The 15,889-nt window shown below is 45.9% G+C and overlaps 1 protein-coding gene across 2 annotated transcripts in view; it reads left to right on the plus strand.

The window, feature by feature from the left end:
• odad2 (outer dynein arm docking complex subunit 2) overlaps positions 1-10,564 on the plus strand; it is a 40,348-nt gene extending 29,784 nt beyond the window's left edge. For both annotated transcript variants that reach the window (XM_031872420.1, XM_031872422.1), the window contains 3 exons: positions 3,490-3,678; positions 3,941-4,162; positions 10,304-10,564. In XM_031872420.1, the coding sequence (XP_031728280.1) occupies positions 3,490-3,678; positions 3,941-4,162; positions 10,304-10,420 (528 nt within the window). In that variant the 3' untranslated portion in view covers positions 10,421-10,564. The remainder of the gene's footprint in view (positions 1-3,489; positions 3,679-3,940; positions 4,163-10,303) is intronic.
• Positions 10,565-15,889: the final 5,325 nt, after the last annotated feature.

Raw genomic sequence — 15,889 nt, forward strand, 5'->3', positions numbered from 1 at the left:
TGCTGAAAAACTTCCCTCAACATGCTACTAGTTACAGAGACACAATCTACACACAGAGCACAGGGTACCAGATAGTTTCTGTGAACCCACTTCCCTAATGAAAACACTGCTCCAATGCTTTGCAGAGAAACGCACAACATGGTCATGAATACCACTTACAGAGTTTTGGATATAACCATGCGTAGAATACAATTAAACGTTTGGAGGTCCATCAACAGGAAGCATTTTCTTTAAAGAAAACCTCACCAGTGCCTGTTTGTAAGTCTTAGTGAGTACTATTTCATAATGTAAAATCATATAAGTCTTTTGTGTCTCCAGTGGGAGCTGGCCCACTCCTCATCTAAATTATCTAACACACCCAGACTAGAGATGTTCCGATACGGATTCGGATACCCGAACTTGCGTATCGTCAGTTACCAATTACTGATCGTACGGATCAGCTCTAACGCCATCCAAATCCGCATGTACGCGTAAATCATCCACCCACCACCCCCCTGACTGAATTATTTTCTCTGAATTAGAGACCTGCATGGACGTTTCACTCCCCCTCTACTAGTTCCTAGTAGTACTAGTACTAGTTCCTCTACTAGTTCCTAGTAGTTATGTATTGTATTGACGTATCACTGTTTTCTTTAATGATTTACCTAAATGTTTAGAGAGGCTGCTCTCAGTGATTGTAACGTTGCCAACTGCGCTCAGTTTTAGCACTGCAGCAAGGTACATTTTACCTTCACCCAATGCTGACTAGAGCTTGAATGCATATTAATGTAGCCAAGCAGGACTGGGCTGCCCACCGACTGCTACGAGCTAATGTTAGCTAGCTCTCCTCCTGACGATTTCAACGCAGATTTGTTGTTGACGATGCAGCATTATCAGGGAAACGACAGGCTGCACGACAGTGTTTAACCACAGATGTGTAGTACTAATATGCATATGTGCATTACTGATTGGGCAGGATGTACAGATCAGGTCGTGAGTGACGCGTGTTGTTGTTCCTGTGCAGCGTAAAGGAGCTGAATATGATAAAGTGATATCAGATCAGTGAATAGAATCGTGAACTCGCCGATATTGAAATCGAAACAACATTATCTCAGACTTTACTGTCAGTGGTCAGGTTGCATTGTGGGTAATGTAGGTGCCAGGATAAGTAGGAATAGGCTAGACGATATCTTGTTATAAGAGTGCAGTGCTAAATCGGTGTAGTACTGTTTTAAAACATTAAAAACTCCTTTATGCCTTTGTCACAAGCCTTTAGCATCGTCTTACTCAGCAGTGTTGTCAGTCAACTCTCATTCCAGTTCCACATTAACAGGTCTTTGATCCGCTGTGCGCTTGTATCATTTCCAACGACAAACGTAATGTTGTTCTATTAGATTATCGCTGTGATTAAGGTAAACAGCTTGTCAGTGGAACAATCTGGTTAAGTTTAAACAGACATATTGGGCCCAGACAGGTGTCTTGGGGGTGAAGCTCTCTCTCTCTTTTTTTTTTTTTTTTACTGACTGGAATTTCTCTGGCCCAGAAGTGTAGCGAAAATGATGCATGGCAACCATATGGAGCGAGAAGGGGGCGGGGGACGACTGCTGACCCTCCATTGAGCGCTAACAAAGTTTGACAATGTTTGTCTGGACGTCAGTGTGCCAATTTTGAGGGAAATTCATGAACATGCTTTTTGGGTGATTTTCCTGGGACAGGGGCAATGACAAGAGCTAAATAGTGCTCTCGGCCCGTGGAGTTGAGGAACCTGATACAGCTGCTTTGGCGCAGTCGTTATTTAGATAAAAACCCCATGTGGTTCGTGTTAGCAGTTCCATAGTGGATTTATGAGAGAGACGTGGTATCAATGCATCTGCTGGATGCTCCATACAGTGCTGCTGCTCTGTGCCCACAGGTCCACAACGTAAACTCATTTAGTACCATACAAGTACCGTACAGACTTAGTCGTGAATCATTCAATTATCTCTTTTCTCCAATCAGGGAAGTACAACCCTCCCAGTCGCACGTAATGGGGTGTATCATTAATTTGCCCGGGCACGGAGTCGCATTTAGATGCTTGATTTATTTTTCCTTTTACATTATAGCCATGGACGTTATAGAAGTCTGATTGCTCCGGAGAAGGAGGTCAGAGTCAGTTCCTAACTTTGGCATGCCTCCTCTCAGCTTGAGATCACGCACAGCAGATAATGTGTTTTCTATTTCATTTCATCCCGGGTAAAGAGGAGGGGAGAGGGAGAGGATAGCGAGGAAGGCCTTTCCGTGTGCAGCCTCATAATGTTGCGGTTTCCAGATCTGGGGGCCTGTCCAGGCCATGAAAGAGATTCTGGCTAGTCTATCGCAGCTGGTGGCTTGAGAGAGCTTCCTCTGTCGCAGGGACTCCCGGGCCAGCCGACATCAGTATTCCTGAGGAAGGGCTTCCTGTGTGTCAGGGGGGTGAGCTCCTGGCCCCGGCACCCCCCCCTCACCCCCTACCCTGCACTGCACACATGGCTCATCCTCTGGCACGGCATCACAGGGCCCACACACTGCACCCTGGCCTGATCTCAGCTGGGATTTCTCTGTTAGGGAGAACACAACAGCTACCAAAGTAGCTGTACGCTAAAACTGTAAGTGATTTACTGCTTTTCTGTCACTGCTGAATTTGATGAAATTCCCTAATTTATGGTATGAAGAACGCAGAGTGCACGTAATAAATTCCTTCATCACTGTACCCCAGAGCGTGTGTGCCATACATCCGCTCTTGACATGTAGATGAATGTTCTAGTCATCCGTAATTGTAAGCTTTTGACAAATTTCCTGTTCTATTTTCAAAGCGCTGAACATTACAGACTTGGGCCACCTTGATGTGTTCTCCCGTGGCTGGCGATGCGTTGGAGTCGTGACTTTAAAACAGCGGCCTGATGTGCCAAGCCGGCGTCTCCGCCGGCTCTTCCGCTGTGGTTCCCCCAGCGCTCCCTGCGAGCTCGTTGGTTTGGTGGGCATCGCCCCGCAACTGGCTGAGAGGCCTGTGGTGCCAGCTGGTGCCATGAACTCAAACCGTGAAGCCTCGAGTCTACACTGTGTTTCAGTCCGAGGCAAACATTTTAAACGTCACCCCTAAGCTCTAAATTCTATGTTGCCGACTTCATTATGACAAGTAAGGCTGACAGGAGGAGAGAGGTTGACAGAGATGTCAAACTTATTGCTTTGTCCGCCCCAGATCCACAACACAGCTCTGCTGTAGCAGACGGTGTTGTTATTTCTGAAAGCATCTGTTTTACACAGATGAAGATAGTTCTGCTGGTCGCTTTCCACTGATGGGACTTTGATTGTTGCCTGATGGAAATACTTTATTTGTACTTATTTAGTGTCCTTTGTTTTGTCTGCCTTGCTTAAAGATGCCCCTGCGGGGCATCTCCTTCTTTCCTCAGTCATTACGCAACCTCCCCTCTTCTTCATCCTCCTCGTTCATTTTGACAGAGCACCGGCTAATAACAGACTCTTTGACTGTAGGATGCAGGGGAAATGGTGCGCTCCCTCGTCGGTGGGTTGGAACTGATTGTTAATTTGCTGAAGTCAACAAACAACGAGGTGCTGGCAAGCATTTGCGCCGCCATCGCCAACATAGCCAGAGACAAGGAGAATCTGGCGGTCCTCACTGATCACGGGGTTGTCCAGCTGCTGGCCAAGTTGACGATCACGGTAAGAACACTTCACTGCTGGAGAGAAACAACAAGGCTTTACTATTAAAAAACACTGTGGTTACTGTCCATATACAAATGACTGTCTTTACAATGGATTTTAGTTGGCCTTTTCCTCCTCAATGCTGCATAAACCCAGCTAATGAGAAGAACATAGAAGGTTTTGCAGAGGTCTCTTGCAGAGCTGCAGCGGAGCTTGTTATTCTCTGCATTGTAAAGACAGGCCGCTGGGGACCAATAGCTTCCTGTTCTCCTCTCCACAGACGGACGACAGGCTCCGTTACCACCTGGCTGAGGCCGTGGGCCACTGCTGCATGTGGGGCAGCAACAGGGCGTCCTTCGGTGATGCCGGGGCCGTGGCCCTCCTGGTGCGTTACCTCAAGTCAAAGGACAAGGCAGTCAACAAGAGCACAACTGTGGCCCTGTACCAGCTGTCCAGGGACCCCAACAATTGCATTACCATGCATGACAGAGGGGTGGTCAAGGTAAGCTGGATTCATGGCGCCTTACTTTTTTACAAAGTAGTTATTTATCTGCTTTATTTGGTGCTTTTGAGACTACATTTGGCATAATTACGTTGCGGAAAATGCCCCTTTGGCCTCCCGCCCCACTTGTTTTAGCCATGTGTGAAAAACACAGAGTAATAAACTTTGAAAAGCTGTGACTATTTTCAGAGCCTTTGACCGATGGAGCAGAAACAAAGTGGGTTTTTATTCGTCGGCGGAAACATGACTCCACTTTCTAGCCGTCATGGGAATTCAGAAACGCAAACAGCTCAGTGTGTGCTCAGTGCCATTTCTCCGGTAGACCCTAGATGCCATTACAGCACAAGTCAAAGGGCTGTAGCTGGGGGTAACTGTTGCTAAGGCTGGTTCCTGGACATCAGGGCAGAATGCAGCGGCGATATGGGTCACGCCAAAGAGTCGGGTCAGAGCTGTTGAAGGCTAAAATAAACAATGCCCCCCCCCAACACAAACCCCCGACCCTGTAAAGCTACATCCGCCAGCTCTCTTCATAGTTGCAGTTGTGTAGCGCTCCTCCAAAAAAGAAACAAGCATTGTTTTGTCTAACATTTGAGCCTGTCGGGCTGTTTCCATGCTCAGCTCCAGGGCCGGTTTATGTTTGTCTCTGACTGTGATGTGGAGATTACGCTGTAATTGATGTCTTGCCACAGATGATCATGTGCCCGTATTTCAGCATTTTGGGGTAAAAACACTGTTATCTCCCTCTGTAGTTCAATCATGTTTCACGTAGAAGGACTTTCACATGAGAAATCTTTTTGTGGCCGCAGCCAGTTTAAATCCTTTTTCCCCCCTCCTAAATAACAACTGCGACATAAATTATGAAGTGGTTATGCCACTGCAGCCAGATAGTTTTTTTCCCATGTTCATTAAATGGTGTACTTTAGCTTGATCTGCCATTACAGTGTATGTGGTTCAACACTAGCCATAATTGGTAGCTGGACTGAACATTGGGTGTTCCGAAAGAGTTGTGTCCAATTTACAAAAGTCGTTAAGCTGGATGCTTTTTGTAGTTCGAGCCATGACAGAAACTGGACATGCCCTCTTTGTGTGTGTGTGTGTGTATCTATATTTGAAATTCTGCGTGTGTATGGGCGTGAGTGTGTGTGACATGCCACCGTTTTTAATCTGTCTCTGTGTTTGCCCTTATTAATGTACCAGTTGAGAGTTGCAACACTACTCCATAATGTATTTTTGGACTTTTAAAGAGCTTAATCACCGAAGGCCACGTAACTGCACCAGCGTTGCAGTTGTTCTTAATCTCAGACATGGAAACACAACACAGGCTTCCTCATTGTTCAGTCTGGCCTCGGTCTCAGCCGGTCTGGGGAGGGAGGCCCGCACACTTACCTGCCTGACCCCGGAGGAAACATTACAGTGTGAGAGCTTGTCGATCTCCTGGATTCAGTGTGCGCTGCAGTGTTCTGTTCCGTGATATACAGGCTTCTGTGAGAGAGAATGTGTTAAAACAATATCCCCAAAAGTTCTTGAATAGCTTTGGAGAGGGTTTATCGAGGATTGATACAGCGCCCTGTGTCTAATTTACAGCCCCGTGTCAAAATCTGGAACTACCTCTTTTGTTATTGCAACTGTATTTCAAAGAGCTTTTCTGTGCCACTGAGAAGCTCTCAAAACATGTTCACCCACGTGTCGTATACGATTTCGAACGAGCGAAGGTCTCTCTTACTCCAAAGTAACTTTCCTCTCGAGCACACTTAATGGTGTATGGCCCAGTCCCTTAAGCTTCACAGGGGGAAATCAAGCACAGAAGAGAAAGTATTTCATACTGGAAAACACATTACTGACCCGTCTCAGTTTTTTCAGTTCACCCCTTTTCAAAGCCTTCAAATATGGTCCGGAATCAATTAAATTCTATAGTATCAAACATCTTTAAATGTAACACTTTGGATTTGTTTTGGACACGACCTGCAGTCATTCACAAGTTCTCGTGTAAATCTTCTGCCAACATATTTTCCCGCCAGCCCCCTCAGATCGGACCTTGTTCAGGTGCTCGCTCTCACAGGAGATGCATACCAGGAGAAGAGAGAACTTCGTAGCCTGAGAGGCGAATCACCCTTCGCCGTTTCATTTGACATACACCCTTGGTATCTCGCGGTTTTATACGGATGTGCTTCATTTCGTGTCAGGTACAAAATCAACAAGCTTTACATCGCTCCCAAAAGGACTGGGGGATTGTTTGCCGAGATCGTAAAACCTTGTAGACAGCTTCAGCCGGCTATTTGTATTAAAGAGGCTCTTTCATGAGAAAAACTCTGTGAAGTACATTGATGAAAATGACAAAATGCGGATGGTAATTTTCAAGCGAATGTATTCTAGAGTGCAAGCTTTTGCCAGATCCTTGTATGTATTTTGCATGAGCACACTTCTGCCCCGTTTGTTTTATTTCTCTCTCTCTCTTACACGGCCAGGACGTCCGTCGTGGGGGGGGGGGTGGGGACACATTACACCAAAAGTGAGGTGAAGGAATAAAAACCAAGCCGAGCATCACAGCGTTTACTTCTTCAGTTTCCTCATTGCTTTAACACGACTTCAGGTTGTGGGTGTGGTGAGCAGATGACACACGCGCCGTGTGCTGCCTGCTCTATTATGACTACCGTGTTTTTGAGGTCCATGGAGCATAAAGTTTCGGAGCCTTTTCGACCTTAAGCCTCTCTCCCCGCCATGTTCTCCTGGTTGCAGGGACTCAGAGGAGTTCAGGCTGAAACTTTCCCCTCAAAGTCATTGATTTGAAAGCGGCCCTCCCCTCCTTTTTCCTCTTCCTCTTTAGAGACACAGAGAAAGCAGCTTAACAGTCTCTGGCTCACTGGAGGCTGCAGGGAATGTTGTTTACCTTGACTTCCCTCACCAGCTTCCCCTCAGCCCTAGCTAAACACTGCTGTCTGTTTGTGCTGTTTGCCCTCCACAGAGGAGTCTAAAACATGGGGATGCTTGAGTAGAAGGGGGAGGGGGGAGTAGGGAGAGGGTTGATGGAGCCGTAATGGCTGTCAGACCCAGCACAGGGGGAATTTAAACCTGAAAACTCCTGCAGGCAGACGCGGCCCGACAGAGCGCACTTAACACCGTGACACCTCCGTGTGCGATAAGGTGCGCGCGTGTGCAAGTGCAACAATATGTGCAGCCCTCTCAGACTGGTACGCCCGCCCCTCCCCCTCCCCCCTCAGTCAAGGGGGGAGGCCAAGCGGGGGTGGGGGCGTGTTCCCCAGCGACTCTTCTGGAGCTCTCTGAAGTGCAAAAAAACTCAAAAACTCACGATTCAGCTTTTCAAACGTGGGGCAAGTGTTCATGTTACCACGGTCAGGCAATATCCAATGTTCCTAGAGATCCCAGCTGGGAGGGAAAGAGCAAGCTCGGGAGAAAAGCAGCGAAGAGAGACACGCTTATCTTAGCCTAGCCGTGCGCTTTCGGGAGACCTTATTTGGCGTCGTCTGAATAACATGCTATGAGGTTGGCAAAAAAACGCCGCCTCAGGCATCCTCTCTTTTCACAAAAGAGACTTGTTTAGCGAGCTGCATGTTTTCTGGAGCCGGTGGATGTAAGTTTGCTTTTGGAGGTGTTTTGGATGCTATTTTAAAAAATCATATAAAACCCGCGGGCAAATGTTTCACATCCCATTGAGGAGGAGCCGACATCTTGGACGGCTGGGAGACTTTATTCCCCACAAAATGTGATTATAATCAGGAGGAAGGATATTATTTTCTCAGTTTTGAAACTGGACGTGTACTGTAGTTTCACAGCCCTTTTACGTGCACACACACACGCACACACACACACACACTCACAAGCTGGCTCACATCATCTTTCATCTGTTTTCCTTTTGCTGTTTATCTTTGCACTGGGAATGTCTTCTCTCTGCTTCTCCGGCTGTTTGCTAACCACACAAACGTGCGGAGCGGCGTTTTTAAGTTTGAATGTGACGTGGAGAGGGGTCAGGGTCGGCTCTTCTATGACATGCATTATGAACACAGTAGTGACTGGGAGGAAAACAGATCTCAGGTTTGCCTGATAGGCGCTGATCAGCCGGCCCGTTCCCACTCCCAACTCGTCACATACGGATGCTCGTTCAATGGCCCTGCGCATCAAAGTGTGGCGCTCTACGTACCCCTCTAGCGTCAGTTCTGCCTGTGCAGGGCTGCCTCTAGTGGCCGTAGTAATTATGACGGGAGTAAAAGAGGAAGTCAGGTGTCGCAGTTTAAAGAGCAACAACGTCGGAATCGGGAGGAGGTTGGCGTGGAGGGATGGGTCAACAAACGCAGGACTTTCACCCAGAAGACTGCTGTTGGTGTCCTCTGTGGAGTCAACATGGACTTATTTTAGGTTAGGTAAGGCGCTTAACTTACATCACATACATAACTTACTTACGTAACTTAAGTTAAGTTCTAAACACTTTTTAAAGCCTAACCATGAAGTATTTCCCCCCCCCCCCTAAAGCTAACTAAGTAGTTGTGTTTGAATTCACAACATTGAAGTCTATCAGGACTAAACTGCATGTTAAACTAATGACGCTAAAGGGGAACCCAGTGTTAAAAAGTGATGTCAAGGGGTCCCAACCAAGCGTCCGTATCTGACGAGTTGCGAGTGAGAACGTTTTTGGATCAGCTGGATAGAGACTAGGTCAGTGTCTACACACACATTTTTTTCACTGAAAATGTTTCCACAAGTTGAGAGTGACATTTCATTTGTGTGAAACCGACAGAGGAATCTCATCACTTGCTATGTTGATATGCCGAGCCAGTGCTGAACAGGATGGGGAGGTTTTGAATAAGAAGGAGAGAAATTGCGAAAATGGAGATATGCCAGAAGCTTTGAGAATCATTCTGCTGCCTTTAACTAAATCTAAATCAGTGGCTCTTTTGTAGGTTGTAAAGGGGGCTTAGTTCTTGGATCATTTCCCTTTTTTTTAACAGCGACAGTCATTCGACATTGTCCTCTGTGTTGCTCGGGATCAACGGGAATGTGGCATTGCTGCGCTGAAACCAGGGGAAACAATCCCGATGGTGTTCAAACAACACTTGTAAGCCTGCAGCAGCATGATCTTTGTTTCATTCAGTGGGGAACGAGGCCCTGATATACGGGGCTTAGTAGTGCCTCAGACGTCTCAGCAGTTACTGTATTCATCAAAGCTTCATTATGTTTAGGAGCGGGGAGTCCTTAAGTGCTTACTTGAGGGATGTAATGTTGCCGTTGGTTCATTATGGATGTAAACAAGACCATCCGAAATAATTGCAAGTGTGGCTTAGGAAACCTCAGTGGCACTCCATTGTGATTTTACCCAAGGAGCACACATTGAACACATTTAGATTCGTCCATTGCACCAGAGTATTTATGCTTGCATTTACTTTTATTTTGATTCAGCCCCACAGCCGCCCACAAACATAATGTAGTGATTTCGCTGCAGATAATATAGAGGAAAAAGAAAACCTCACCCCCTCCACAACACATGCCACTCAGTGGTATTCCATAAGTCCTGTGTGTTCCCTTCTTCGCTCATTTCTGCACAATACGCAACTCTTAGAGCGGACGAAAATCTTTTAAATGTTCGGTTTTATGTAACCCCCAAAAAAATAAACTTCCAGATTTCTGGAGCGCAAAAAAAACCTTGTTCTGCAATGAGATCTAACTGGATCCATTTACACTATACACACGCTATATAATCTGACCTTTGGAGCGTCGGAAGGGCTGTCAAGTGGTGTGGTTCATGCTCAGGTTTTTAATGTCGAGCCCGCCCTGCACGACTTTCATCCGAACCAATTTACAGCAGCATGTGTGCTCGCAGCTGCAAACCCTTTGCTGCCGAGGCATGGTTTGGAAGGGTATAGTGGGACACACACACACACTCTGAACACACACACAGGGACACATGCAGCTTGAGATTGTCGCCTCACAGCCACTGTATATCTCTGCAGGCCGTGCTGGTGGAAGTGTGCATTGGCTGCTGCTGCTGACATGGCAACGTGTGCAGCAAGCTACCTGTGTGGGCGCTAGATGAGGGGTGTAAGGTGTATGAGCACACGGTTGGAAATGTATGATTCTTTGGGAATCTGTTCCTGCTGCAAACTGTAACCTCCGTCCTTTGTACTCCGACAGCCCCTCGTCCACATCATGGGCTCCGATGACGAGATGCTCCAGGAAGCTGCTGCCGGCTGTGTGCGCAACATCCGACTGCTGGCCCTGGAGAATGTGAAGGCTGTGTTATTTCATTGACCCTTTTATTGAGCTTCAGAGTTTGTTTTTAAATGTGTTTGGGGAGAAAAAAAAAAGCTTCAAATAAAATCTATGAGAAAGGTGTTTGACATATAAGTGGTTTGAATATGCTTTTAAGTGTTTCAATAAAGTGTTTTACCTTGATTGATGAGTCTTTATTTATTTGAGCTGCTGCTTCCATCCTAGCGGCAAACTTTTATCCCCCGTTTCCATCAGCCACCTCATCGGGAGTTGGTGCAAACATTTTATGAAGCCCTCTTCTCGCTCTCTGACTGCGATGATAAAAATAAACGCTTCTTCTTCACGTTTGATCTCACGCCAAATACCCCATACGTTGGTTCAGCGTGAAACACTCGGCGTCCTCTGCAGTAACATTCCTTAAGTAATACACAGGAGACCGCAATATCTAAACAAGATCCACATCTGCTAAGGGTTGCTCAACATGCTTTTCTATAGTCTGGACACTTCTGCGCTTGCAAAAGAGACATTTAGACAAACAAAGTAACTTGCTGTTGGTTATGCAGCACCAGAATACGGGGAATCTGCACCAACGTGATGTATAAATACCACACTACAATATGAACACATCAATACAAGAACGATCGATAACAATCAGGAATACAATAGTGTGCCGTGTCTCCACCGCAGATATTATGAATTTAAGCAGGATTTTACACATTACTCAGAATTGATTTATAGTAATTTCAGATTTTGTAGGAGTATTTATTATAAATACAAAAATATATTCTACAGACAAGCTCATTATTTTCGTCAGTAAAAGCTCAAATGTTTTGCTCGTTGGAACCATTACATAGAGAGCACCAACAATAAAAGATCTAATGAAGGGTATTTGGGAAAATGCACCAAATTGCCCTGCTCTTTCCTAAAAGTACTTATTTTTTTATTTATTTTTTGCTGAATATCTTTTTTCTAGGCTATTTCATTTTCAGTATTGTACATTTTTAGACACGATGGTAATGGTGTGCGTGTGCACCTCATTGCAGCTGATCCGGTCTTGTCTGATTCTTTGGTCTTCTGTTCTTGTTTATTACAAACAGGCCATGTCAGGCTTGACAGCCTTTTGCGCAGCAGGTTTTGGTAAAAGACCGTTGGCCTGAACCACTGTTCCCCCCTCGCATGTCTGTCAGCCTCTCTGTCTCTCTGATCCCACTGTCCTGGTCCCAGTTAGCTTAGATGCTCAGCACTCAACCACAGAGGCTGCCACAAAATCTCATGGGACTTTCATCATTAATATCAGCCACGTGCTAAAATAGAAAATTAGCAAAACATTGAAAATATGTGGTTGAAAATCTTCATCACTCTTTGAAGTTTAAACACTACCAGCTGTTAGCGGGGGTCAGTGGAAGAGCGTGGAAGGAGGATGGTAGATGAGGGAGCTTATTACTCTGAAGAAGCAACTTCCTTCAAAAAAAATGAAACTAGGAGCTGAAGGAAGCCACTGACTCCAAACCACTCAGAGCAAATAAACTCACAATGATTAATGTCTCTTTAATTCCATGCGGCAAGCTTTATAACCTCTGCGACATGCTCAGTGTCAAATTTGATACTGTTTGAAGGAAAAGCTTTTAGTCACTCCAACAAACAAGACATTGTTTTTTGTCTTGAGTGGCTGCTTAAAGTTTCCTTTTTTCATGCTGTTTTTTTTCTTAATTTGAGCTCCTTTTCTCTTTTACCGCTAATTTCCTAATAGTTCAACATTTCGGGGAATAGCTTATCTGATCTCCTTCCAAAAGTGAGATGAGAAGATTCATCTATGTGTTAAGTGCAGAGCTGGAGTGGATGTAGTTAGGCTAGCTTAGCATTAAGACTAAAAGCAGGGGGAAACAAAGTCAAAATATCCGCCTAGCAACACCTCTAAAGCTACCAAAAACACACTGGTTTTAGAGTTATCTATTGGAACTATTTCTTTGCAAATAAACAGTTTTTAGAGAAGACCAAGAATTCATTTCAGAAAGTAACTTGAGGCCCATACTGAACACCCATCTTACTCTTGGTAGTATAGTATTATAATAAATATAAACTATTTAACAAACCATGCAAGTTCAACCTGTTATCACTCCCAATACGTCAAATACTTGTTCAGTGCTCCTCAGCAACGACGCACAGAGGCACTCTTTATCGTCTGTATGCGACGCACCGGGCTTGCAACTAACTCCAATGTAAACACAACCCCGTCCTTATTACCTGCTCAAAGCAACTGATGGATGCAACTGATAAAGTGTGAGATAGTCCACACAGAGAGACTGGAGGGGTGATGGATGGGTCAAACAAACACACACACAAAGACTTGTCAAGGAGACCACTAGTTTGTGTCCCGTGAGAAACTATAAGAAAACGTTGACATTTATGATGTCAGTCGTTAGTAACGTGGGTTGTTGGTCATGTGAGTTGTTAGGGTTGTTAGTCGTGTGACTCGCATGAGTCGCTAGCTCGCTAGTCATTTGAGTCGGTTAGTCAGTGAAGTTAATGTCATGCAGTGGTCAAGGACGTCAAGGAAGTGGTTTTGTTGCCTAAACCTAAACGTCCTGTGAGGACGTGACATTTCTTTTGAAAAGACACTATGCGTGAAACGAGTGTATATTAACATGCTTTCCCTGAAACGTCCATAGTTGATGCTAGAGGAGTACTGGGATCCCTCTACTGGTCTCCATTGGTACAGTGGTAGGATCTCGATGAATACACAGGGGCATGTAGATGTACCACAGCCCACCCTTTTAACCAGTATTGTGTCGTTCCAGCGAGCCCAGACCCTTAAAAGAGCCTGATATGTCAAAGAGATAGAACGGTATGAATGGACAAGGTGCTAACCACGACGCCGCTGTATGTTCTTGACACTCACCCCAACAAACAAGGCTGCCAACAATGTGTGTAGAGTGTGCATGGACCACAGTGGGAGGGTCTGTTCCCACCTGCTTGTAAGCTTGGGAGATGCACTCAAAAAGCCATCCCGCCAGGTGTTTCTTGGATAGGGCTTCACTGGTCACACCATCCCTGAAGCACATGAACAGATGTTAATTTCCCCTGATGGGGGTTGTGCGTTCAACATAAAATGCAAATGCACGAATTGGGCAAAACAGATGTTACTTTGCCTCCCTTTACCCTACATATTGCGGAAGACAATAACCCTCGACCTGACAAAATTCCTTAAAAGGGATATGGTTTGAGGGTAGCCCCGCTGGGGTCGTGAAGCAGCAAGCAACTGGGGTGCATCAACAGTGTGGTTCGTTCACATACTCTCTTAGCTGAGGTCAGTGCAAGCAGCAAAGGTGTCTTGAATGACAATGCGTTCAGAGAGGAGTGCTCCAGAGGCATCAAAATGACCCTTCACCAAAACCTCGAGCACCAATGGCCGTTCCCACTTCAGGGAGAAGGCATGCATCAACGGGCGCTGTCTCCTGACCCCTTCAAAGAACCGCTTTACGAGATTCGACCAAAGACCTGTCTGTCGCCAAAACCCTTCCAAAACCCTTCCTGACAGGAAGACATGGCTCTCTATCCATCAAACACATTTGAACCATCTGCTTAGGACAGGGGTTCTAGCCTCCTTTCTTCGCACCAGTGTTGAAACCCTGACCACTTGCCCTGTAACAGTGGTGGATCTTGCTCTTGCTACCTGGATTGTCTGCACCACCAGTACAGACAGTCCAGCCCTCCTCAGCCTGTCCCTCTCAGGAGCCCAGCCTGGAGAGGACGGCCCAGATTGGGCAGTGTTGTGCCAAGAAGGGCCACAGCAGGCAGTTGATGTTGTGTCGGTTGGCAAACAGACCCACTTTCGCTTTCCCAGCCCGGGAAAAAGTTGCAATTGCAGACTGCTTGCAGCAGGGCGTATGTCTGTGGTCTGACAGAGGGGACTCAGCCTGCATGCGCCCAGCATAACCCCCAGATACTGCTCCCCTTGTACAGCCAGGCTATCCCCTGGGCAAGACACAAGAATATCCTGTGTTTCGAAACCACCTCTGGCTGAACCAGTTTCAGTAACCACTTGATGGCTAACATATGGAACGTCTTGTGGGCAATGCACCTGTTTAGGATGCGGAGATCCGTCCCAGGACACAACGGGCACTGACAATCTTCTTGAAGCAGCAGAGGTAGGCAGTCAGTGGTACAGTCAGTGGCACAAAGACAAAAAGGATCGTCTGGCAGCAGTGCGTGCTGCGTTATATACTGTTGGTACTATTTGGGTTGGCCCGCCCTGATTGGCTCGCTATGCTTATGTAAATTTTCAGTAAATTAATTTGTACTTGTGATTGAAGGAGAGTATTACCCAAAGTGTACAGTAGAGGGTGCAGCCTGTGTGAGCTAGAACCAGATTTTGCAAATGTAATGTAAAAAATAAACTTTTGTGAAGAACTCTGCACATTTGCATTCTATCATGTCTCCAAAACTTGCTGAGGCTTGATTTGCAATATTTGCAACTCTTGTTGTAAAGAAACAGTGCTTGAATACCCTCTGAACCTGATGTTAAACCTTGAAGAGCACAGGGGAGACGCTGAAAGGAAGTCGCAAGTTGGTTTCAGAAACCTGGCCGTCCGGCCCATTGGTCATAAAGTGTATTAGCCGAGCCACAAACCCTCTCTAAGGAACAGAGACTGCCACTTTTTTTTGCCTGGCAGTTTGACACAGGGACATTATTCAAGAGAAATTAGAGGTTATGCCTCCACGCCTCGGCACAGGCAGCAATTACGTCCGGTTCTGGCCTTTCTGGTCACCATTTAAGATCTGACGCTTCTCATTGCTTCACGGAAGGGATGGAAATAGTGGAGGGACATCCCTGATGTTGTTGCTCCTGTTTTGAGGGAAAGTGTGGGCCCTGGCATCTGCCACACCCCTGTATCTCAGCTGGTATGTCTCACCATTGACCTGACCTTCACCCTGTCCACAGAGGTTTCCCATAGGCCAGGCTGATGAATGAACCACATTCAAGGACTTTATTACGCATTACATAAGATTTATGTGTGTAAATGTCCCTTCTACAGTCGTGAAAATTGTCTGTCCACATTTTGGGTCGACAGAGTATATATATATCGCTTATTTTTTACAGTCAGGCAGTCCTTCAGAGAGTGAGCTATGTATTGTGATACTAGCTCAATTGTTTTAAAATGGAACAGCTCTTTTGAAGTTGTTTTTTTTTTAAAAGATCCCACATCTCCTCAGGCGTCCTGCAGCAATATTTCATAAAAGAAACTAATGACCAGTAAAAGTTCTTTCCAAATATTAGAAGTGGCTTTCCATCCCCTTCAGTGTCTAAGGACCGTTTTTAATATAAAACCAAACTGCTGCACAGCGGCGGCAGCACAGGGTTAGATTGCGATGTTGCCATTAAAAACATGCACGTACACAACGGCCTCTCAGAGCTCCATCCAAACACAGAGCAGTGCTCTCTGGTAGTGGATGAGGGGGTGAAAACAGTTTCTGTTCTCAATCTGTAAATTAGCTTTAATATCATTA

This window comes from Anarrhichthys ocellatus, unplaced genomic scaffold (assembly GCF_004355925.1).
Source record: "Anarrhichthys ocellatus isolate YVR2014 unplaced genomic scaffold, GSC_Weel_1.0 scaffold63, whole genome shotgun sequence".
Lineage (NCBI taxonomy): Eukaryota > Metazoa > Chordata > Actinopteri > Perciformes > Anarhichadidae > Anarrhichthys > Anarrhichthys ocellatus.